The following is a 26,040-nucleotide window of genomic DNA, read 5'->3' as shown; positions in this document are numbered from 1 at the left end:
TGTATGTCCCAGTTACGTTTACATGAGTTTACCTATGGGACAGACAAAAAGTACTGGTTATGACAAATGCTTCAACAACTACCCTTCTTTCTTGACAGTGTATCTCTTGCAATATATTACCATATAAAGAACAGGTAAGAATACCCTATCACTTTGAGCAAGCAATGCCTTGAATGGAGAGTTTGGTTGGCTAGTGTAACAGTCCAGTAAAACATTTGACCTTTGACATTTGACCTTTCCTGAATGGCCTGTTTCAGGGACACAGATGGAGGAATGCGGCAAGACATTTTTGACGAGAAGCTTCACCCTCTCTCGGTAACAGCCAAAGCAATCAGTTCCTGTGTTCATATTGACCCACGATGTGTGTGTTTGTGTGTGTGTTTGTTTGTGTGTGTGCGTGTATGCCTTTTTGTATGAATCTATAGATTTAGTTTTATACAGTGACCATGTTCATAAAGCCTTCTTCTACTCCCTCAGAAATCTGAAGTGCCGTCTGACTATGACAAACACGACCCCGAGCAGAAACAGATCTACCGCTTCGTCCGGACGCTGTTCAGTGCTGCTCAGCTCACTGCAGAATGTGCCATTGTTACACTGGTAAAGGAGGGGGCTGGTTGACTCCATTGTTTATGTCCCAAATGGCACCCGAACCCATACCCTACATAGTGCACTACTTTTGACCAGGTAGCTTACCAATGGGAAACTTGTTTAGTCAGAGGTGTCATAAAGTAGACCTATATCTTTTTAGAAAAGTTAATTCTTAGCTTGTCGTACACCTTCTCAGACATGGCAGACAGCACTCCTCTCCACCAAGTTATTCTATCCCCTTTAGCCACAGCCTTTTATGTTTGATCAACTAGTGTCCTGTTTGTTGCTGTCTGTCTGTCTATCCTCAGTCAGACACGGGCTTGGAGTGTTCCTGTCTCAGGCTGATCACCATGTGAGTCAGTCTGTCAGAGGCTGCCTAACTAGCCTGTGAGTGCGTCCCAAATGGCACCCTTTTCCCTATTTAGTGCACTTCTTTTGACCAGGGTCCATAGGCTTATATAGGGAATTGGGACGCAGGCCAAATCTGTCAGAAGAAGCCTCCTAACTAGCCTCTGTCTGTGGGCGGCTGGCAGCCAGTTTCAGAGCCTGTGATATTCATTAACGGGAGCAGCAGTGGAGAAGAACTAGGCCAACAGCCAGGGGCCAAAGCCAGTTAGCCACTGAGTCCTCTACTGCATGAACGTAAGAGACCTGGGGCTACTACTCTACTGCCAGAGGAACACACAGACGGTCTGCAGCCAGAGCAGGGCTAACGTCAGCATCACAGAAACACATTTTCCACGCACCAAGTGACATTTCGATGCACCAACGTTGTGGCCTTGTCTTCAATTTACACACATCCTTGTCTTCTCTCGGGAGGTCATCCTGAGAGGGCCCTGGGGGCTGAGGGGGAGCAGGGGGGAGGGAAGGAGGAGGGATGGGGGGCTGAGGTGGGCTGTGTGGGACTAGGGGTGAGGGAGGGGGTGAGGGGGAGTGGGAGTGAGGGAGGGAGGGAAGGTGGAGGGATGGGAGGCTGTGTGGGAGTGAGGGGGGGGTGTATGGGATTAGGGGGTAGGTAGGGAGGGAGGAGGAATGGGGGGGCCTGTGTGGGGGTGAGGGTTGGATGGGGGGGCTGAGGGGGGCTGTGTGGGAGTAGGGGTGAGGGAGGGGGTGAGTGGGAGTGAGGGAGGGAGGGAGGGAGGAGGGATGGGAGGCTGTGTGGGAGTAGGGGTGAGGGATGGAAAGAGTGGGTTAAGAGGGAGTTCACGGGAGGTCACTGTATGAATCAAGCTTTAGATACAGGTCAGATTTGCAATATGGGTCTGTGAGTGCCACGCATTATCAGGAGATGAACATACTATTTAGGGAATAAGGTGTTATTTGGGATGCAGACAATATCACAAAGGTAGTTGCCTCAATTACCTCATGACTTTAGTATTAACTTTCCCAGTGTGTTTTTCAGGTGTACGTTGAGAGGCTGCTGACGTATGCAGAGATAGACATTGGCCCAGAGAACTGGAAGCGTATCGTACTGGGAGCCATTCTGCTGGCCTCTAAGGTTTGGGATGACCAGGCTGTTTGGAACGTAGACTACTGCCAGATCCTCAAAGACATCACCGTGGAGGACATGTAAGAAGAAAATAAATCAGGATGTTATTTTCAACAGGGACTCTTCTGCCAGCTAATTTTAGCTGACCTGTTTTGCTGCTCACATTAGAGAGTACACAGTTTTTCTGGAATGCTCAGACTTAAAGCTTTACGGACTTACTGTAGGTCTGACACTGGACCACATTTTGAAATCAAAACCATGTACATTTATGTACAGTACAGTACATTCAACAATTCGTTTTTACACTGATGTTTTGGATATGTGCCCCTAATATGTTGGTGTCGATCTCTAGGACAGTGAGCTGTCTCTGAATGAGTGCCATCAATTGTTGTGAAAAACATATATACTCACTTTTTTCTCAACAGGAACGAGCTGGAGCGTCAGTTTCTGGAGCTTCTGCAGTTCAACATCAACGTTCCGTCAAGTGTTTATGCCAAGTATTACTTTGACCTGCGCTCACTGTCAGAGACCAACAACCTGAGCTTCCCTCTGGAGCCTCTGAGCCGGGACAAAGCCCAGAGACTAGAGGTGAGCCACCACTCAATCCAGCTGTTTATCAATAACCACATTTATTTAGAAAGCCCTTTTTACATAAACAGCTGTCACAAAGTGATTTTATAGTAGCCCGGCCAAGACCGAAAGAGAAAGCAGAGGCTTTGCAATACAGGGTAGGCACTTTGTGTCAACTGCTGATCTGAAAATGGCTTTATAAATACATTTGATACATGTGTTGATGGCAGCTGGTCCTCTGAATAGTATTGGTTTAACACTTTAACTACATCTTCTACATCTTTTAGTCTATGCCTGAAGGCCAGTAACAATTCAATTCAAGCGATTAATCTGAGTTTGTTTATCGATTCATCATGGTTGTTGCTCCTGCAGGCGATCTCAAGGTTATGTGACGACAAGTACAAGGATGTCAGGAGAGCTGCCAAGAAGCGCTCAGCGAGTACGGACAATCTGGTCGGGATGCGATGGGTCCCTGCCATCCTCTCCTAACAACCACGAACATAGACCACACCTGAGATTGGGCCTGAGGCCAGCATGGGGACTTCTAGAGACCACAACTGAGACTGGGCCTGAGGCCAGCATGGGGACTTCCAGTCTCTACCTGGAGTAGAGTTGAACAATTCTGGTAACTTTCCCAAAATGCCTTGGTTTCCAGAAATCCTGATTGGAGGATTCCAGATTTCATGCTGTTTCCTGGGAATTTTGGAAAAGTTACCGGAATTCTGCAAACCTAACCTGGATAGACACACCGACCTTGTCCCTGTCACAGATAGATGCCTTCACAGTGCCTCCGCTCCTGTAACAGAGAGTGAAGAGCTCTCTACAGGACTGGTAGTTCACTGACTGTTAAGAGTAAGAAAAATGAAAGCTTTCTTGTGATACAACATACTGATTGTTAAGAGAGCTCATGACATCACAGTTTCCTGTGGACAGAAGCAGACAGGCGACCATCAAGACCATCAGAAGTAGCCAGCCAACCATAACCGTGGCAACATTAGCTTTATGCATTGTAGCAGCAAACCAAGAGAGAAGTTGTCAGAAAACAGCATTCCAGTGACATCTGACCTCTTCTCCTGGGTCGTACCAAACGAAAGAAAAAGGACTGAAACGGGTGGACGACCTGAAGTTGTCCATTAAGAAACCATTTTGGTTTCGGTTGGAAAACATTTTGCTACGGTGTGCACTAATGAATACGACCATGGGTCCTGGACTGTCCAAGCTGGCGTGGCTCAACAGATGGTTGGTTGCCTTTGGAGATGGTTCTGTAGCTTTTGGTGAAAGGGTTTTTATTAATTTTGTATTCATAAGGTTGTTTTCACTGCCTACTGCTATAGCCGACCAAACCCAAGTACCTGCAGACAGTATTTGATCAGGTAAAAAAGCATTCTAGCTGCACAGGTGTTTCTACTGGAGATCTACATTCAAATTCCAGAAACATTTGTTCATAATTATTTAATTACCCAATTATTTTGTTCGTTCAAACAAGTTGACCATATTACTTTACTATCCACTGGGCAAAAACTGGTTGAATCAACTTTGTTTCCAGGTCATTTCAACAACCAAAAATCAATGTGATGACGTTGAATCAACGTGGAAAACTGATTGGATTTGCAAAAAGTAATCAACGTAAGGGAATGTTGTATTTTTTTCACTGAACTTTTAACATAAACTTTTAATGTAAATCAGAAATAGACGTTGAACTGACGTCTGTGCCCAGTGGGTACCTTTCCACTAGTATACCTCCCTAGTTACTGTACATCCTAATACTCAGAATGTTGTATTCAGATCTGCAGCTAAATTCATAATTGAATCTGGGTTTGGCGGATGCCAGCAGAACGCTACCTGCCCGAATGCATAGTGCCAACTGTTAAGTTTGGTGGGGGGGGGGAATAATGGTCTGGGGCTGTTTTTTATGGTTCGGGCTAGGCCCCTTGTTCCAGTGAAGGTCAATCTTAACGCTACAGCATACAATGACATTCTAGACCAGGGGTGTCAAACTCATTTTAGCTCAGGGGCCACATGGAGGAAAATCTATTCCCAAGTGGGCCGGACTGGAAAAATCATGGTGTATATATAACTTAAAAACAACAACTTCAGATTGTTTTCTTTGTTCTAATACGATCAACATACAACATAAAGCTGGAGCCTGAGGACAGTGTGTCCAAAATAGTACAAGCACAACATCACTATTAATCATAAAACACGTCAAGTTTATTTGAAAATTCTAAAGAAAAAGAACACACAAACACACAATGCCTCAGTGATTAACAGAACTGTTTCACAGATCACAGAACTATATCAGGGTGTCATTTCTCAGGCAGAAATGTAGATAAAAATAATGAAATCCTGTTCCCCAAACAAGTGCAAGAACCACAGAGTCAAGAATAGGTTAAATATACAAATAAAATTAAATCAATTAAAAACAATAGCACATCAATATAAAAACATATAAACATAAAGCTGGAGCCTGAGGACAGTGTCCAAAAGCACAACATCACTATTAATCATAAAACACCTCAAGTTATTTGAAAGTTCTGAGGACAAAGAACACACAAACACACAATGCCTCAGTGATTAACAGAACTGTTTCACAGATCACAGAACTATATCAGGGTGTCATTTCTCAGGCAGAAATGTAGATACAAATAATGAAATCCTGTTCCCCAAACAAGTGCAAGAACCACAGAGTCAAGAATAGGTTAAATATACAAATAAAATAAAATCAATTAAAAACAATAGCACATCAACATAAAAACATATAAACATAAAGCTGGAGCCTGAGGACAGTGTCCAAAAGCACAACATCACTATTAATCATAAAACACCTCAAGTTATTTGAAAGTTCTGAGGACAAAGAACACACAAACCCACAATGCCTCAGTGATTCACAGAAGTATATCACAGATCACAGAACTATATCAGGGTGTCATTTCTCAGGCAGAAATGTAGATAAAAATAATGAAATCCTGTTCCCCAAACAAGTGCAAGAACCACAGAGTCAAGAATAGGTTAAATATACAAATAAAATAAAATCAATTAAAAACAATAGCACATCAACATAAAAACATATAAACATAAATCTGAAAGCGTTGCTCAAACTCCCGTAACAGTCCCGTTATTTTATCTTTGAACCGCTTCATGTCTGCCACATGTTGGGTCGCGCACACATTTTTCAGACAGGGGAAGTGAGCTGCATCACCACCGGCAAGTTGCGTCTCCCACAATGACAGCTTCAACTTGAAAGAACGTATGCTGTCATAATACTGCGTGACAACTTTGTTGCGCCCTTGCAGCTGTTTGTTCAAGTTATTCAGGTGCTCTGTAACATCCACCATAAATGCAAGGTCCTGCATCCATTCTGCGGAATGAAATTCTAACACTGGTTTGCCCTTTTCTTCCATGAACTGTTCAATTTCTTCTCGTAAATCAAAGAAACGCCTCAGCACAGCACCTCGGCTTAACCATCTTACCTCAGTGTGGTATGGCAGGCCATAGATGTGGTCTTTCTCTCTGAGAAGGCTGTTAAACTGACGGTGATTCAGGCTTCTGGATCGGATGAAATTAACAGTTTGGATGACCACCTTCATGACGTTATCCATCTTTAATGACTTGCAACACAAAGCCTCCTGGTGCAAAATACAGTGAAAAGTCAAAAAATCACGTCCTCCATTTGCAGATTGCACTTTCTCTCTGAACTTTGTCACAACGCCTGCTTTTTTCCCGATCATTGAGGGCGCACCATCTGTAGCCAGGCTGACAGCGCGGGACCAGTCCACTCCGACCCTGTCCAGCGCGCCGACGAGTGCGGTAAAAATATCAGCTGCTGTCGTTGTATCTGTCATCGGCACCAACTCCACGAACTCCTCGGTGACGGTCAATGTGTCATCAACTCCGCGGATGAAAATGGACAGTTGTGCAACATCTGTAATGTCTGTGCTTTCATCAATTGCAACCGAAAACGCAATAAATGACTTTACTTTTTGCTTCAACTGGCTGTCCAAATCCACTGAAAGATCTGAAATCCTGTCTGCAACTGTGTTTCTTGTCAGGCTGATATTTGCAAAAGCCTGCCGCTTTTCAGGGCACACAATCTCCGCTGCCTTCATCATGCATGTTTTTACAAATTCACCCTCACTAAATGGTTTTGAAGCCACTGCGATTTCATTAGCAATGAGGTAGCTAGCTTTCACTGCAGCGTCACTGATGTCTCGGCTGTGAGTAAACACAGACTGCTGTTTCTTCAGACCCGCCAACAGTTCATTCACCTTCTCTCATCTCTGCTGTCCTTGAAAGTTGTCATATTTGTCGGCATGAAGACTCACATAGTGGCGACGAAGGTTATATTCTTTCAGCACTGCAACATGCTCTGAACAAACCAAACATACAGCTTTCCCATTCAATTCCGTGAATAAATAGGATGACCATTTTTCTTGGAACACTCTGCACTCTGCGTCCACTTTTCTCTTTTTTGACAGAGACATATTGGGGCAATGAGGGTGCCAAAGCACATAATGTTAAAAGTAGAAGCCGTAATAAATATCGCGGGCAAAACAAAGTAGCTCATTGGCTGCACGTGCTTGACCTACTTGCTCTGCCCCGGTATAAACAGTTTGCTTGCTTAACACAATTGCTATTGCGCCATCCAGTGGACGCAATTGGAACAGCAGTTTATTTTATAGAAAAATTGCAGCGCATTTTTATACTTTACAATTTTTTTTTTTTTATTTTTTTTTTTTTATTATATATATATTTTTTCTAAATCATCTCGCGGGCCGGATTAAACCCGTTTGCGGGCCTGATCCGGCCCGCGGGCCGTACGTTTGACACCCCTGTTCTAGACGATTCTGTGCTTCCAACATTGTGGCAACAGTTTGGGGAAGGCCCTTTCCGGTTTCAGCATGACAATGCCCCCGTGTACAAAGCGAGGTCCATACAGAAATGGTTTGTCGAGATCGGTGTGGAAGAACTTGACTGGCCCTGACCTCAACCCCATCGGACACCTTTAGGATGAATTGGAACGCCGACTGAGAGCCAGGCCTAATTGCCCAGCATCAGTGCCCGACCTAGCTAATGCTCTTGTGGCTGAATGGAAGCAAGTCCCCGCAGCAATGTTCCAACATCTAGTGGAAAGCCTTCCCAGAAGAGTGGAGGCTGTTATAGCAGCAAAGGGGGGACCAACTCAATATTAATGCCCATGATTTTGGAATGAGATGTTTGACGAATACGTGTCCACATACTTTTAGTGTATATGTGAGTGATTTAGCTGCTGTGATTCTGTCATCCACAGGATTCAAAGTAGGTTATGTTGACAAGAAGGCAACCAATGAAAGGATAGAAATGGGTTACCATACTTGATACACTGTGTGAAGCATGACTTGTGTTTTTTGTTTTAGAACTCTGGATGTTTTAAGCTACAATGTTTCTTTATTTTTTTAATCATTTGTCAAGAAGACCTTACTGACAACTGAAGCACTAGAATTGTATTAATTATTTTGCAAATAAACTTTGTACAGTGTATAATCAAGTATTAAAGTGATGATGAGATCATTAACTTAATTTTGAAATATTTATATGGAGGCGTTGACCCATGTTTGTAATAAAAGAAAAGGCCCTTATTTTTTTATTTTGATTCATTTATTTTTGGGTGAAAACAATTTGTACAGTTTAAAACAGTTTAAAAGTAGAAATCCAAGAGGATATCACATCAAAGTGTTAAATACAAAGTGTTTGTCTGACTGTTGTATTAATTTATTTTTATATGTGGAGATCTTGTTAAAGACATAGTGATCATGTGCGTATGCTAATCACTAAATCACCATATTAGCAGTCTCTTTGTAGCCATTGTGGAATTGCGAGCTAGTTAGCTGTGTGCTAGAAGAGGGACAGAAGCCATACTGTTACATATCCAACATGTAGCAGCTGTCGTCTTGACGTGACCATTAAAATGGCTTCATGGAGAGGAAGTCTCGCGTTACCACACCCACAAATGTGCGTCCTAAATTGCACCCTAGTCCCTATGTAGTGCACTACTTTTGACTAGGGCCCATTCGGCTCGGGTAAAAAGCAGTGCACTATATAGGAAATAGGGTGCCATTTGGGATGCATCCCAAGTCTCAGTAATCACTCGGCTATTTCCGAACGAACATGAGGAAGCCTGGATATTGAGGTTAGTGGACAGGAGGCCAAGACCACCACCGTTTGGGCACAAAGCTACAATTCTCATTATTGTCCTATAACCTTTAACCTGGTAACCTCAATTCGAATAACATTCTATAATCACTATGCTTCTTTTAGTTCATTTAGACCCGACCAGTTGTCTTAGCTCAGTGTATGTTGTTGAAATATCCTAGCAATGCTTTGGGGGTAACATGATTTGGATGTGATAATAATAGCAGAGAGAGGCCCCTGCCTGGCATCACTGAGCTGGCATCACTTGAGAAAGATCTATAGTTTAGTGGACACACGCTCACACACACTCTGGGGAACTGAGAACTTACACTGGAGCCACTTCTCTACAATTAAATGAGATACTTGGATTTTAATTGGACTGAATTGAATCAAAGTGAATTGATTGAGTTGAACTGAACTGGATTGGATTGATTGGACTGAAATGGACCCTTGCTGAGTAGTCTGGATTGGATCAAGGTATACAGACAGGATCTCTATGGGATGAGCTGCTTGTTGTTTATATCATGGAGAAGACAGGCCTAATGGAAATACTCTTCATTACTTTCAATCACAACGTCACTTTTCTAGGTAGGTTTTCCTTTCCGCCATGTGGACATACTGTATGTTAATGGACCTGTAAATGCTGTATGTATGGGATAGTTAATGTTACTAACATAAAGCTTTTTTTCCATGAGTTTCTAACACTATAATCATGTTTGTTTTACTTTACTTGCAATGACTGTGATATGTGGTTGTCTTACCTACCTTAGTTGATTGCACTGACTGTAAGCTGCTCTGGAAAAGAGCATCTGCTAAATGACCTAAATGTAAATGGTTAAATGTGAGTGAATATTTAATTGATTTGCTGTTATTGCAGGGAAGACATGGTTGATCTTGATGGTGGTCCTGAGGTTACTCATCTTCCTGTTCTCTGGCTATCCTCTCTTCCGGGACGAGCAGGAGCGCTTTGTGTGCAACACCATCCAGCCAGGCTGCACCAACGTCTGCTTCGACGGCTTTGCTCCCCTCTCCCTCTTCCGCTTCTGGCTGTTCCAACTGATCATGCTCTGTCTCCCTCACATGATGTTCATCTCTTATATCATCCACAAAGTATCGTCAGCTCTTCGTATCGGGGGGAACTATTTATCTGGAAGCAGAAGTCAGGCCAGAGCAGGCTCTCTGTGCACCCCTCTACACGCTCTACCAAAAGGAACACCTAACTTTCTAAGTGTCTATCTTATGGATGTGATACTGCGGATTCTGCTGGAGGGAGCGTTCAGTGCCGGCCAGTACTACCTCTATGGCTTCTCTGTCCCCAGGAGCTTCCAGTGTTATGAATTCCCCTGTACGTCCATGGTGGAGTGTTACGTGTCCAGACCCACAGAGAAGACCATCATGCTCAACTTCATGCTGGGGGCTGCCTCCCTGTCTCTTCTACTGAACTTGGCAGATCTGGTGTGCTCTGTGCAACGGATGGTGACACAGAGGACCAGGAGAAAGGAGCTTGGGGGAGAGTTGAAGAAGGAGGGCAGACTGTTCATGAACAGTGGGGTTGGAGAGGACATGGAAGTCCTGTACAACCAGAACCACAGCACCCCCAAAACTGTCCTCAAGAGAGGACAAAGTTACATTGACAAACCAACCTCGAATGGTAACCCAAACGGTGACCTTTCACACAGAAGAGTCAGAATAAATGATGAGACTCGCGTTAGTGTGGCTGCCCCACCACTGCAGGGGAGCAGGCTGCCTCGGAGGCAACCGCCATTTCAGCCCATACCTATGGGGGCTCCATCAAGCGGTCACTTCGTTAATCCCAACCACATCTCCCGTTCATATTCCGTCCCTCTCTCCCGGCGGTTAGAGAGAGACCCAGTAGTAGTGTCACGCCAGTTTACCCCCTCACCAATGTACAGTGGTCGGAAGCATGGCAAGTACACCATGGTAGACGCAACACTCCTGGAGCAGCATTATGATAGCGCAGAGTCCCGTGATAGGCTCCTGGACGAAGTCAACCTGCAGGAAGCAAGGGGCTCCTCAAGCTCTTCCAGTGATTCTTCTTCCTCATCAGATGCTCAATAAAGTTAATTTTTATGTAGACCTATGTAATTCTATTCAAGGCCGCAACACAACAATGGGAGAGCTGTCTTTTTTAGTTCAACAACTTTGATGATTTACTCATTACTTACACTTGAATTATTTCCCCCCCAAAATGTAATAATAGGCTACATTGCATTTTGCTGTTGTGACTTTACACTTTCAGCTCTACAAACAGAATGTGTTCACTGTATGTGTTAGCTAACAGAATTAGAATGAGTGATTCAATTAATGCCAGTTAGTTGACCTTCAAGAACAATGATGGCCGCACTCAGCTGTTGTTTATAGTAGCCCGGCCAAGACCGAAAGAGAAAGCAGAGGCTTTGCAATACAGGGTAGGCACTTTGTGTCAACTGCTGATCTGAAAATGGCTTTATAAATACATTTGATACATGTGTTGATGGCAGCTGGTCCTCTGAATAGTATTGGTTTAACACTTTAACTACATCTTCTACATCTTTTAGTCTATGCCTGAAGGCCAGTAACAATTCAATTCAAGCGATTTAATCTGAGTTTGTTTATCGATTCATCATGGTTGTTGCTCCTGCAGGCGATCTCAAGGTTATGTGACGACAAGTACAAGGATGTCAGGAGAGCTGCCAAGAAGCGCTCAGCGAGTACGGACAATCTGGTCGGGATGCGATGGGTCCCTGCCATCCTCTCCTAACAACCACGAACATAGACCACACCTGAGATTGGGCCTGAGGCCAGCATGGGGACTTCTAGAGACCACAACTGAGACTGGGCCTGAGGCCAGCATGGGGACTTCCAGTCTCTACCTGGAGTAGAGTTGAACAATTCTGGTAACTTTCCCAAAATGCCTTGGTTTCCAGAAATCCTGATTGGAGGATTCCAGATTTCATGCTGATTCCTGGGAATTTTGGAAAAGTTACCGGAATTCTGCAAACCTAACCTGGATAGACACACCGACCTTGTCCCTGTCACAGATAGATGCCTTCACAGTGCCTCCGCTCCTGTAACAGAGAGTGAAGAGCTCTCTACAGGACTGGTAGTTCACTGACTGTTAAGAGTAAGAAAAATGAAAGCTTTCTTGTGATACAACATACTGATTGTTAAGAGAGCTCATGACATCACAGTTTCCTGTGGACAGAAGCAGACAGGCGACCATCAAGACCATCAGAAGTAGCCAGCCAACCATAACCGTGGCAACATTAGCTTTATGCATTGTAGCAGCAAACCAAGAGAGAAGTTGTCAGAAAACAGCATTCCAGTGACATCTGACCTCTTCTCCTGGGTCGTACCAAACGAAAGAAAAAGGACTGAAACGGGTGTACGACCTGAAGTTGTCCATTAAGAAACCATTTTGGTTTCGGTTGGAAAACATTTTGCTACGGTGTGCACTAATGAATACGACCATGGGTCCTGGACTGTCCAAGCTGGCGTGGCTCAACAGATGGTTGGTTGCCTTTGGAGATGGTTCTGTAGCTTTTGGTGAAAGGGTTTTTATTAATTTTGTATTCATAAGGTTGTTTTCACTGCCTACTGCTATAGCCGACCAAACCCAAGTACCTGCAGACAGTATTTGATCAGGTAAAAAAGCATTCTAGCTGCACAGGTGTTTCTACTGGAGATCTACATTCAAATTCCAGAAACATTTGTTCATAATTATTTAATTACCCAATTATTTTGTTCGTTCAAACAAGTTGACCATATTACTTTACTATCCACTGGGCAAAAACTGGTTGAATCAACTTTGTTTCCAGGTCATTTCAACAACCAAAAATCAATGTGATGACGTTGAATCAACGTGGAAAACTGATTGGATTTGCAAAAAGTAATCAACGTAAGGGAATGTTGTATTTTTTTCACTGAACTTTTAACATAAACTTTTAATGTAAATCAGAAATAGACGTTGAACTGACGTCTGTGCCCAGTGGGTACCTTTCCACTAGTATACCTCCCTAGTTACTGTACATCCTAATACTCAGAATGTTGTATTCAGATCTGCAGCTAAATTCATAATTGAATCTGGGTTTGGCGGATGCCAGCAGAACGCTACCTGCCCGAATGCATAGTGCCAACTGTTAAGTTTGGTGGGGGGGGGGAATAATGGTCTGGGGCTGTTTTTTATGGTTCGGGCTAGGCCCCTTGTTCCAGTGAAGGTCAATCTTAACGCTACAGCATACAATGACATTCTAGACCAGGGGTGTCAAACTCATTTTAGCTCAGGGGCCACATGGAGGAAAATCTATTCCCAAGTGGGCCGGACCGGAAAAATCATGGTATATATAACTTAAAAACAACAACTTCAGATTGTTTTCTTTGTTTTAATACGATCAACATACAACATAAAGCTGGAGCCTGAGGACAGTGTGTCCAAAATAGTACAAGCACAACATCACTATTAATCATAAAACACGTCAAGTTTATTTGAAAATTCTAAAGAAAAAGAACACACAAACACACAATGCCTCAGTGATTAACAGAACTGTTTCACAGATCACAGAACTATATCAGGGTGTCATTTCTCAGGCAGAAATGTAGATAAAAATAATGAAATCCTGTTCCCCAAACAAGTGCAAGAACCACAGAGTCAAGAATAGGTTAAATATACAAATAAAATTAAATCAATTAAAAACAATAGCACATCAATATAAAAACATATAAACATAAAGCTGGAGCCTGAGGACAGTGTCCAAAAGCACAACATCACTATTAATCATAAAACACCTCAAGTTATTTGAAAGTTCTGAGGACAAAGAACACACAAACACACAATGCCTCAGTGATTAACAGAACTGTTTCACAGATCACAGAACTATATCAGGGTGTCATTTCTCAGGCAGAAATGTAGATACAAATAATGAAATCCTGTTCCCCAAACAAGTGCAAGAACCACAGAGTCAAGAATAGGTTAAATATACAAATAAAATAAAATCAATTAAAAACAATAGCACATCAACATAAAAACATATAAACATAAAGCTGGAGCCTGAGGACAGTGTCCAAAAGCACAACATCACTATTAATCATAAAACACCTCAAGTTATTTGAAAGTTCTGAGGACAAAGAACACACAAACCCACAATGCCTCAGTGATTCACAGAAGTATATCACAGATCACAGAACTATATCAGGGTGTCATTTCTCAGGCAGAAATGTAGATAAAAATAATGAATTCCTGTTCCCCAAACAAGTGCAAGAACCACAGAGTCAAGAATAGGTTAAATATACAAATAAAATAAAATCAATTAAAAACAATAGCACATCAACATAAAAACATATAAACATAAATCTGAAAGCGTTGCTCAAACTCCCGTAACAGTCCCGTTATTTTATCTTTGAACCGCTTCATGTCTGCCACATGTTGGGTCGCGCACACATTTTTCAGACAGGGGAAGTGAGCTGCATCACCACCGGCAAGTTGCGTCTCCCACAATGACAGCTTCAACTTGAAAGAACGTATGCTGTCATAATACTGCGTGACAACTTTGTTGCGCCCTTGCAGCTGTTTGTTCAAGTTATTCAGGTGCTCTGTAACATCCACCATAAATGCAAGGTCCTGCATCCATTCTGCGGAATGAAATTCTAACACTGGTTTGCCCTTTTCTTCCATTAACTGTTCAATTTCTTCTCGTAAATCAAAGAAACGCCTCAGCACAGCACCTCGGCTTAACCATCTTACCTCAGTGTGGTATGGCAGGCCATAGATGTGGTCTTTCTCTCTGAGAAGGCTGTTAAACTGACGGTGATTCAGGCTTCTGGATCGGATGAAATTAACAGTTTGGATGACCACCTTCATGACGTTATCCATCTTTAATGACTTGCAACACAAAGCCTCCTGGTGCAAAATACAGTGAAAAGTCAAAAAATCACGTCCTCCATTTGCAGATTGCACTTTCTCTCTGAACTTTGTCACAACGCCTGCTTTTTTCCCGATCATTGAGGGCGCACCATCTGTAGCCAGGCTGACAGCGCGGGACCAGTCCACTCCGACCCTGTCCAGCGCGCCGACGAGTGCGGTAAAAATATCAGCTGCTGTCGTTGTATCTGTCATCGGCACCAACTCCACGAACTCCTCGGTGACGGTCAATGTGTCATCAACTCCGCGGATGAAAATGGACAGTTGTGCAACATCTGTAATGTCTGTGCTTTCATCAATTGCAACCGAAAACGCAATAAATGACTTTACTTTTTGCTTCAACTGGCTGTCCAAATCCACTGAAAGATCTGAAATCCTGTCTGCAACTGTGTTTCTTGTCAGGCTGATATTTGCAAAAGCCTGCCGCTTTTCAGGGCACACAATCTCCGCTGCCTTCATCATGCATGTTTTTACAAATTCACCCTCACTAAATGGTTTTGAAGCCACTGCGATTTCATTAGCAATGAGGTAGCTAGCTTTCACTGCAGCGTCACTGATGTCTCGGCTGTGAGTAAACACAGACTGCTGTTTCTTCAGACCCGCCAACAGTTCATTCACCTTCTCTCATCTCCGCTGTCCTTGAAAGTTGTCATATTTGTCGGCATGAAGACTCACATAGTGGCGACGAAGGTTATATTCTTTCAGCACTGCAACATGCTCTGAACACACCAAACATACAGCTTTCCCATTCAATTCCGTGAATAAATAGGATGACCATTTTTCTTGGAACACTCTGCACTCTGCGTCCACTTTTCTCTTTTTTGACAGAGACATATTGGGGCAATGAGGGTGCCAAAGCACATAATGTTAAAAGTAGAAGCCGTAATAAATATCGCGGGCAAAACAAAGTAGCTCATTGGCTGCACGTGCTTGACCTACTTGCTCTGCCCCGGTATAAACAGTTTGCTTGCTTAACACAATTGCTATTGCGCCATCCAGTGGACGCAATTGGAACAGCAGTTTATTTTATAGAAAAATTGCAGCGCATTTTTATACTTTACAATTTATTTATTTATTATTATTTTTTTTTTATTATATATATATTTTTTCTAAATCATCTCGCGGGCCGGATTAAACCCGTTTGCGGGCCTGATCCGGCCCGCGGGCCGTACGTTTGACACCCCTGTTCTAGACGATTCTGTGCTTCCAACATTGTGGCAACAGTTTGGGGAAGGCCCTTTCCGGTTTCAGCATGACAATGCCCCCGTGTACAAAGCGAGGTCCATACAGAAATGGTTTGTCGAGATCGGTGTGGAAGAACTTGACTGGCCCTGACCTCAACCCCATCGGACACCTTTAGGATGAATTGGAACGCCGACTGAGAGCCAGGCCTAATTGCCCAGCATCAGTGCCCGACCTAGCTAATGCTCTTGTGGCTGAATGGAAGCAAGTCCCCGCAGCAATGTTCCAACATCTAGTGGAAAGCCTTCCCAGAAGAGTGGAGGCTGTTATAGCAGCAAAGGGGGGACCAACTCAATATTAATGCCCATGATTTTGGAATGAGATGTTTGACGAATACGTGTCCACATACTTTTAGTGTATATGTGAGTGATTTAGCTGCTGTGATTCTGTCATCCACAGGATTCAAAGTAGGTTATGTTGACAAGAAGGCAACCAATGAAAGGATAGAAATGGGTTACCATACTTGATACACTGTGTGAAGCATGACTTGTGTTTTTTGTTTTAGAACTCTGGGTGTTTTAAGCTACAATGTTTCTTTATTTTTTTAAGAACAAAAGCATGAACACTGAACCAACTTCTATATAACATAGCTCCTACAAACTTTATACAGTTTGATTTTGTCTTATAAATATTTCTTTTTGATTCAAATGTTAATATTGTTATATTCATGATGATCAACTTTTATTTGTGTTTTTATCATTTGTCAAGAAGACCTTACTGACAACTGAAGCACTAGAATTGTATTAATTATTTTGCAAATAAACTTTGTACAGTGTATAATCAAGTATTAAAGTGATGATGAGATCATTAACTTAATTTTGAAATATTTATATGGAGGCGTTGACCCATGTTTGTAATAAAAGAAAAGGCCCTTATTTTTTTATTTTGATTCATTTATTTTTGGGTGAAAACAATTTGTACAGTTTAAAACAGTTTAAAAGTAGAAATCCAAGAGGATATCACATCAAAGTGTTAAATACAAAGTGTTTGTCTGACTGTTGTATTAATTTATTTTTATATGTGGAGATCTTGTTAAAGACATAGTGATCATGTGCGTATGCTAATCACTAAATCACCATATTAGCAGTCTCTTTGTAGCCATTGTGGAATTGCGAGCTAGTTAGCTGTGTGCTAGAAGAGGGACAGAAGCCATACTGTTACATATCCAACATGTAGCAGCTGTCGTCTTGACGTGACCATTAAAATGGCTTCATGGAGAGGAAGTCTCGCGTTACCATACCCACAAATGTGCGTCCTAAATTGCACCCTAGTCCCTATGTAGTGCACTACTTTTGACTAGGGCCCATTCGGCTCGGGTAAAAAGCAGTGCACTATATAGGAAATAGGGTGCCATTTGGGATGCATCCCAAGTCTCAGTAATCACTCGGCTATTTCCGAACGAACATGAGGAAGCCTGGATATTGAGGTTAGTGGACAGGAGGCCAAGACCACCACCGTTTGGGCACAAAGCTACAATTCTCATTATTGTCCTATAACCTTTAACCTGGTAACCTCAATTCGAATAACATTCTATAATCACTATGCTTCTTTTAGTTCATTTAGACCCGACCAGTTGTCTTAGCTCAGTGTATGTTGTTGAAATATCCTAGCAATGCTTTGGGGGTAACATGATTTGGATGTGATAATAATAGCAGAGAGAGGCCCCTGCCTGGCATCACTGAGCTGGCATCACTTGAGAAAGATCTATAGTTTAGTGGACACACGCTCACACACACTCTGGGGAACTGAGAACTTACACTGGAGCCACTTCTCTACAATTAAATGAGATACTTGGATTTTAATTGGACTGAATTGAATCAAAGTGAATTGATTGAGTTGAACTGAACTGGATTGGATTGATTGGACTGAAATGGACCCTTGCTGAGTAGTCTGGATTGGATCAAGGTATACAGACAGGATCTCTATGGGATGAGCTGCTTGTTGTTTATATCATGGAGAAGACAGGCCTAATGGAAATACTCTTCATTACTTTCAATCACAACGTCACTTTTCTAGGTAGGTTTTCCTTTCCGCCATGTGGACATACTGTATGTTAATGGACCTGTAAATGCTGTATGTATGGGATAGTTAATGTTACTAACATAAAGCTTTTTTTCCATGAGTTTCTAACACTATAATCATGTTTGTTTTACTTTACTTGCAATGACTGTGATATGTGGTTGTCTTACCTACCTTAGTTGATTGCACTGACTGTAAGCTGCTCTGGAAAAGAGCATCTGCTAAATGACCTAAATGTAAATGGTTAAATGTGAGTGAATATTTAATTGATTTGCTGTTATTGCAGGGAAGACATGGTTTATCTTGATGGTGGTCCTGAGGTTACTCATCTTCCTGTTCTCTGGCTATCCTCTCTTCCGGGACGAGCAGGAGCGCTTTGTGTGCAACACCATCCAGCCAGGCTGCACCAACGTCTGCTTCGACGGCTTTGCTCCCCTCTCCCTCTTCCGCTTCTGGCTGTTCCAACTGATCATGCTCTGTCTCCCTCACATGATGTTCATCTCTTATATCATCCACAAAGTATCGTCAGCTCTTCGTATCGGGGGGAACTATTTATCTGGAAGCAGAAGTCAGGCCAGAGCAGGCTCTCTGTGCACCCCTCTACACGCTCTACCAAAAGGAACACCTAACTTTCTAAGTGTCTATCTTATGGATGTGATACTGCGGATTCTGCTGGAGGGAGCGTTCAGTGCCGGCCAGTACTACCTCTATGGCTTCTCTGTCCCCAGGAGCTTCCAGTGTTATGAATTCCCCTGTACGTCCATGGTGGAGTGTTACGTGTCCAGACCCACAGAGAAGACCATCATGCTCAACTTCATGCTGGGGGCTGCCTCCCTGTCTCTTCTACTGAACTTGGCAGATCTGGTGTGCTCTGTGCAACGGATGGTGACACAGAGGACCAGGAGAAAGGAGCTTGGGGGAGAGTTGAAGAAGGAGGGCAGACTGTTCATGAACAGTGGGGTTGGAGAGGACATGGAAGTCCTGTACAACCAGAACCACAGCACCCCCAAAACTGTCCTCAAGAGAGGACAAAGTTACATTGACAAACCAACCTCGAATGGTAACCCAAACGGTGACCTTTCACACAGAAGAGTCAGAATAAATGATGAGACTCGCGTTAGTGTGGCTGCCCCACCACTGCAGGGGAGCAGGCTGCCTCGGAGGCAACCGCCATTTCAGCCCATACCTATGGGGGCTCCATCAAGCGGTCACTTCGTTAATCCCAACCACATCTCCCGTTCATATTCCGTCCCTCTCTCCCGGCGGTTAGAGAGAGACCCAGTAGTAGTGTCACGCCAGTTTACCCCCTCACCAATGTACAGTGGTCGGAAGCATGGCAAGTACACCATGGTAGACGCAACACTCCTGGAGCAGCATTATGATAGCGCAGAGTCCCGTGATAGGCTCCTGGAAGAAGTCAACCTGCAGGAAGCAAGGGGCTCCTCAAGCTCTTCCAGTGATTCTTCTTCCTCATCAGATGCTCAATAAAGTTAATTTTTATGTAGACCTATGTAATTCTATTCAAGGCCGCAACACAACAATGGGAGAGCTGTCTTTTTTAGTTCAACAACTTTGATGATTTACTCATTACTTACACTTGAATTATTTCCCCCCCAAAATGTAATAATAGGCTACATTGCATTTTGCTGTTGTGACTTTACACTTTCAGCTCTACAAACAGAATGTGTTCACTGTATGTGTTAGCTAACAGAATTAGAATGAGTGATTCAATTAATGCCAGTTAGTTGACCTTCAAGAACAATGATGGCCGCACTCAGCTGTTGTTCAGCTCACATGGTCTTTCATTGGGTTCACGAACAACAGTCACGACTTCCGCCGAGGCTGCCCCCCCTCCTGGTTCGGGCAGGCTTCGGCGTTCGTCGTCACCGGAGTACTAGCTACTGCCGATCCCATTCTCATCACTCCACTTGTCATGTCTTGTCAATCACACACACCTGGTGCTCATTCCCCTAATTAGTATGTGTATAAGTGTTCCCTCTGTTCCCCTTGTCTTTGTGAGTGATTGTTTTGTTGTGAGAGCATGTAGCTCGGTTGTCACTGTGTTATTGCCAAGGTGGATGTTTTCCCTTGTACAGTTTAGTTTGACGCTTGGGGCGTTTGATTTATGCAAACAGATTAAACTCTGGACTTCTGTATTTTACTTCCTGCGCCTGACTCCTTCTTTCACACCTCGTAACAGAATCACTCACCTGATCTTCCACTTGGTGGAACGAGCAAGCCCTGATCTTCTGGGCACACACGTCACCCTCCTCTGGTCATCCAGGTATCGGTCGTACAATGCGCTGCCTGACTGAGAAGTGCTGGTGGCCTACCTTGGCTAAGGACGTGAGGGTGTATGTTTCCTCATGCTCAGTGTGCGCCCAGAGTAAGGCACCTAGGCACCTCCACTCTGGTGGGGGGTTGTACTCCCCGATGTCAGGCAGAACCCCCGTCCCTGGGTCCGGATGGTTACTGTGGATCATGATCACCTTGGTGATGTCCACCTTGAGAAGAGAGAGGTTCAATCAGCACTTCATTTACTATAGATATTAGGGTGGCAAAATGTTGGATTTTTCCCAGTCGTCGGGTGAGGTTGTGTCTCTCTCTGGCGGGAGGTAAGCTTGGCTTATATGGCTTATATGGTGTCGAGTAACGCTTAAATCATGTATTTAGATTGTAGTTAGGTATTGTAGGTAGTTATTGTAGGTAAGTATTGTATTCGGCTGAGCCCGGTGAAGCACGAGGCTAGCTAACCCATTACCTGAACTAGCTAGCGGGTAGCTACTGGTAACTATTAGCAACTGTGGATAGTTGTTTCACGCTTGAGAGTACCTGTAATTACGCCAGCTAGCTGCCTACCATTCAGCTGTTTTTCTAACCTCATTGTCTGAAGCGTTAACGTTAGGTAGTTAGTAGCTACTGTGCTCGAAATGTAGCTAGCTTGTTGCTACCTGGATAGCTACTAAACAATAGCTGGAACGACCTAGCGAACAGACGCGAACTGGCTGAGTCGATTCAGTGGCTAGCTTTGAACTTGGCTAGCTAACAGTAGCTGCTAGGGGTAAGTTATAACCTACATTTGTGTTTTGTTTTTACATACTGGTAACCAGAGTCGTTCAAGGGAATTCGGGACATGGGTGACTAGTTAACATTTAGCTTGGCTCTCTCTGTGTGTTGGTGCCGTGGGAGGAGGGTTTTTTTCGTTGGCAGAAAGCAATGGCTAGCTAGTATGCTAACTATTCTAGCTAACTAACTGGCTGAATAAGTTGACGACGGACTCGCTCAAGCTGTCGGGACTAACCCACAACGTTAGACACGGACACGAATGACCTGCTTGGCGTGTTGACACACTGGTGGTTTGTTGTGGCCGAGTATTGGTGCTAAACCGTGTTGTTGGAGGCTGGCATGCTAGCTGGCTGTGGCGTCATAGGATTCGGTGCCCTGGACGGTTTTCACAGAAGAATACTGTACCAAGTTAGCTAGCTGAATAAACTAAGTTAGTCTATTCCTAGAAAACATTGAACCGCTGTAGTTTACAACAATTATTGTTTCTGAGGTGGAAGTTGGGAGAGTTATATTTGGGTGTTTCAGTGAAACGTAAGTGAGGGGGCCCCGCTCTCTTATGTTTAGTTCATTTCATTCCGATCTCCTTTGCATTATTGTAGCCATTTTCTGTAGCCTGTCAACTATGCGTCTGTCTATCCCTGTTCTCTCCTCTCCGCACAGGTTATACAAACGTCTCACACCGCGTGGCTGCTGCCACTCTAACCTGGTGGTCCCTGCGCGCACGACCCACGTGGAGTTCCAGGTCTCCGGCAGCCTCTGGAACTGCCGTTCTGCGGCTAACAAGGCAGAGTTCATCTCAGCCTATGCTACCCTCCAGTCCCTCGACTTCTTGGCACTGACGGAAACATGGATTACCACTGAAAACACTGCTACTCCTACTGCTCTCTCCTCGTCTGACCATGTGTTCTCGCATACCCCGAGAGCATCTGGTCAGCGGGGTGGTGGCACAGGAATCCTCATCTCTCCCAAGTGGACATTCTCTCTTTTTCCCCTGACCCATCTGTCTATCTCCTCATTTGAATTCCATGCTGTCACAGTCACTAGCCCATTCAAGCTTAACATCCTTATCATTTATCGCCCTCCAGGTTCCCTTGGAGAGTTCATCAATGAGCTGGACGCCTTGATAAGTTCCTTTCCTGAGGATTGCTCACCCCTCACAGTTATGGGTGACTTTAACCTCCCTACATCTACCTTTGACTCATTTCTCTCTGCCTCCTTCTTTCCACTCCTCTCCTCTTTTGACCTCACCCTCTCACCGTCCCCCCCTACTCACAAGGCAGGCAATACGCTTGACCTCATCTTTACTAGATGCTGTTCTTCTACTAATCTCACTGCAACTCCCCTCCAAGTCTCCGACCACTACTTTGTAACCTTTTCTCTCTCGCTCTCCTCCAACACTACTCACTCTGCCCCTACTCAGATGGTAATGCGCCATCGCAACCTTCGCTCTCTCTCTCCCTCTACTCTCTCCTCTTCCATCCTATCATCTCTTCCCTCTGCTCAAGCTTTCTCCCTCCAATCTCCTGATTCTGCCTCCTCAACCCTCCTCTCCTCCCTTTCTGCATCCTTTGACTCTCTATGTCCCCTATCCTCCCGGCCGGCTCGGTCCTCCCCTCCTGCTCCTTGGCTTGACGACTCATTGCGAGCTCACAGAACAGGGCTCCGGGCAGCCGAGCGGAAATGGAGGAAAACTAGACTCCCTGCAGACCTGGCATCTTTTCACTCCCTCCTCTCTACATTTTCTTCCTCTGTTTCTGCCGCTAAAGCCACTTTCTACCACTCTAAATTCCAAGCATCTGCCTCTAACCCTAGGAAGCTCTTTGCCACCTTCTCCTCCCTGCTGAATCCTCCTTGTCCTTCTAGACCTGTCTGCTGCCTTTGATACTGTGAACCATCAGATCCTCCTCTCTACCCTCTCCGAGTTGGGCATCTCCGGCGCGGCTCACTCTTGGATTGCGTCCTACCTGACAGCTCGCTCCTACCAAGTGGCGTGGCGAGAATCTGTCTCCGCGCCACGTGCTCTCCCCACTGGTGTCCCCCAGGGCTCAGTTCTAGGCCCTCTCCTATTCTCGCTATACACCAAGTCATTTGGCTCTGTCATATCCTCACATGGCCTCTCCTATCATTGCTACGCAGACGACACACAACTAATCTTCTCCTTTCCCCCTTCTGATAACCAGGTGGCGAATCGCATCTCTGCATGTCTGGCAGACATATCAGTGTGGATGATGGATCACCACCTCAAGCTGAACCTCGGCAAGACGGAGCTGCTCTTCCTCCCGGGGAAGGACTGCCCGTTCCATGATCTCGACATCACGGTTGACAACTCCGTTGTGTCCTCCTCCTAGAGTGCAAAGAGCCTTGGCGTGACCCTGGACAACACCCTGTCGTTTTCCGCTAACATCAACGCGGTGACCCGATCCTGTAGGTTCATGCTCTACAACATTCGGAGAGCACGACCCTGCCTTACACAGGAAGTGGCACAGGTCCTAATCCAGGCACTTGTCATCTCCCGTCTGGATTACTGCAACTCGCTGTTGGCTGGGCTCCCTGCCTGTGCCATTAAACCCCTACAACTCATCCAGAATGCCGCAGCCCGTCTGGTGTTCAACCTTCCCAAGTTCTCTCACGTCACCCCGCTCCTCCGCACACTCCACTGGCTTCCAGTTGAAGCTCGCATCTGCTACAAGACCATGGTGCTTGCCTACGGAGCTGTGAGGGGAACGGCACCTCCGTACCTTCAGACTCTGATCAGTCCCTACACCCAAACGAGTGCATTGCGTTCATCCACCTCTGGCCTGCTGGCCCCCCTACATCTGCGGAAGCACAGTTCCCGCTCAGCCCAGTCAAAACTGTTCGCTGCTCTGGCACCCCAATGGTGGAACAAGCTCCCTCACGACGCCAGGACAGCGGAGTCACTCACCACCTTCCGGAGACACTTGAAACCCCACCTCTTTAAGGAATTCCTGTGATAGGATAAAGTAATCCTTCTACCCCCCCTTACCCCACCCCCCCAAAAAATATATATATATTGTAAAGTGGTTATCCCACTGGCTATAAGGTGAATGCACCAATTTGTAAGTCGCTCTGGATAAGTGCGTCTGCTAAATGACGTAAATGTAAATGTAAGCTACAACCTTTACCAGTTCCACAACGACCATGGTCTCACCTGAGTATTGATTTTCTCACTGATCTTCCCACCTCCCAAGGTAACACCACGATCCTGGTCGTTGTGGACCGCTTTTCAAAGTCCTGCCGCCTCCTTCCTCTGCCCGGTCTCCCCACGGCCCTACAAACGTGTTTACTCACGTCTTCCGGCACTACGGGGTACCAGAGGATATAGTGTCCGTCAAGGTCCCCAGTTCACGTCTAGTGTCTGGAAGGCGTTCATGGAACATCTGGGGGTCTCGGTCAGCCTGACCTCTGGTTTTCACCCCGAGAGCAATGGGCAGGTGGAAAGGGTGAATCAAGATGTGGGTAGGTTCCTGCGGACCTACTGTCAGGACCGGCCGGGGAAAGTGGTCGGTGTTCCTGCCATGGGCAGAATATGCTCAGAACTCTCTCTGCCACTCCTCCACTAACCTAACACCCTTCCAATGTGTTTTGGGGTACCAACTGGTCCTGGCACCGTGGCACCAGAGCCAGACCGAGGCTCCTGCGGTGGCTGACTGGTTTCGGCGCGCGGAGGAGACTTGGGACGCTGCCCACGTTCGCCTCCAGCGCGCCATGCGTCGTCAGAAGGCCAACGCTGACGTCACCTCAGGGAGGCCCCGGTGTTCGTACCGGGGGATTGGGTATGTGTCTCGACCCGGAATCTGCCCCTCTGCCTGCCCTGCCGGAAGCTGAGCCCGCGGTTTGTGGGGCCGTTCAAAGTCCTGAGGAGGATAAATGAGGTGACATACAGGTTGTTACTCCCCCCTGATTACCGTATTAACCCCTCGTTTCATGTGTCTCTCCTCAGGCCGGTGGTAGTTGGTCCGCTCCAGGAGTCTGAGGTACGGGAGGTTCCTCCACCTCCTCTGGACATTGAGGGGGCCCCGGTGTACTTGGTACCTTTAGTATCTCGTGAAGTGGGAGGGGTACGGTCCGGAGGAACGGTGCTGGGTCCCAAGGCGGGACATCCTCGATCCCTCCCTGTTGAGAGATTTCCACCGTCGCCATCTGACTCGCCCTGCTCCGCGTCCTCCTGGCCGTGGGGGGGGGGGGGTACTGTCACGACTTCCACCGAGGCTGCCCCCCCTCCTGGTTCGGGCAGGCTTTGGCGTTCGTCGTCACCGGAGTACTAACTACTGCCGATCCCATTCTCATCACTCCACTTCTGTTCCCTCTGTTCCCCTTGTCTTTGTGAGTGATTGTTTTGTTGTGAGAGCGTGTGGCTCGGTTGAGCTACATTTCACTGTGTTATTGCCAGGGTGGATGTTTTCCCTTGTACAGTTTTGTTTGACGCTTGGGGTGTTTGATTTATGCTAACGGATTAAACTCTGGACTTCGGTATTTTCCCTCCTGCACCTCATCACAACAACAGTCAGACATGATGAGTCAGGGCATGTCAGTCTTAAGCCAATGCCACTGGGAGAACTGGGTACCAGGGTGGCAGGTAGCCTAGTGGTTAAGAGCGTTGGGACAGTAACCAAAGGTCGAATTCCTGAGCCAACTAGGTGAAGAATCTGTTGATGTGCCCTTGAGCAAGGCACTTAACCCTAATTGCTCCTGTAAGTCACTCTGAATGAGAGCGATTTTGTACGTTTGCCCACTGACAAAGAAATGATCAGTCTATAATTTTAATGGTAGGTTTATTTATACCGTGAGAGACAGAATAACAACAACAAAATCCAGAAAAACGCATGACAAAAATGTTATAAATTGATTTGCATTTTAATGAAGGTAATAAGTAATAAGTATTTGACCCCCTCTCAATCAGAAAGATTTCTGGCTCCCAGGTGTCTTTTATACAGGTAACGAGCTGAGATTAGGAGCACAC

The 26,040-nt window shown here is 45.1% G+C and overlaps 3 protein-coding genes across 4 annotated transcripts in view; all 3 read left to right on the top strand.

Moving 5' to 3' along the window:
• LOC311146655 (cyclin-Y-like) overlaps positions 1-3,304 on the top strand; it is a 37,445-nt gene extending 34,141 nt beyond the window's left edge. For both annotated transcript variants that reach the window (XM_084183188.1, XM_084183187.1), the window contains 6 exons: positions 99-134; positions 258-315; positions 478-597; positions 1,991-2,157; positions 2,503-2,665; positions 3,020-3,304. In XM_084183188.1, coding sequence (XP_084039314.1) covers positions 99-134; positions 258-315; positions 478-597; positions 1,991-2,157; positions 2,503-2,665; positions 3,020-3,136 — 661 coding nt within the window. In that variant the 3' untranslated portion in view covers positions 3,137-3,304. The remainder of the gene's footprint in view (positions 1-98; positions 135-257; positions 316-477; positions 598-1,990; positions 2,158-2,502; positions 2,666-3,019) is intronic.
• Positions 3,305-9,339: 6,035 nt separating this feature from the next.
• Positions 9,340-10,894, top strand: LOC311146234 (gap junction delta-4 protein-like; the record flags this gene model as incomplete). The annotated part of the gene is made up of 2 exons (XM_084182739.1): positions 9,340-9,403; positions 9,693-10,894. The coding sequence occupies 2 exons, from the start codon at positions 9,340-9,342 to the stop codon at positions 10,892-10,894; spliced, it is 1,266 nt and encodes a 421-aa protein (XP_084038865.1).
• Positions 10,895-17,926: 7,032 nt separating this feature from the next.
• LOC311146654 (gap junction delta-4 protein-like) lies at positions 17,927-19,481 on the top strand (the record flags this gene model as incomplete). Its single annotated transcript, XM_084183186.1, has 2 exons — positions 17,927-17,990; positions 18,280-19,481. The coding sequence occupies 2 exons, from the start codon at positions 17,927-17,929 to the stop codon at positions 19,479-19,481; spliced, it is 1,266 nt and encodes a 421-aa protein (XP_084039312.1).
• Between the last annotated feature and the right edge of the window lie 6,559 nt (positions 19,482-26,040).

This window comes from Coregonus lavaretus, assembly GCF_964263955.1.
Source record: "Coregonus lavaretus genome assembly, chromosome: 19".
In the NCBI taxonomy this organism is placed as follows: domain Eukaryota; kingdom Metazoa; phylum Chordata; class Actinopteri; order Salmoniformes; family Salmonidae; genus Coregonus; species Coregonus lavaretus.
The sequence above is the reverse complement of the archived record's forward strand: the minus strand, read 5'-3'. Positions and strand labels throughout refer to the sequence as shown.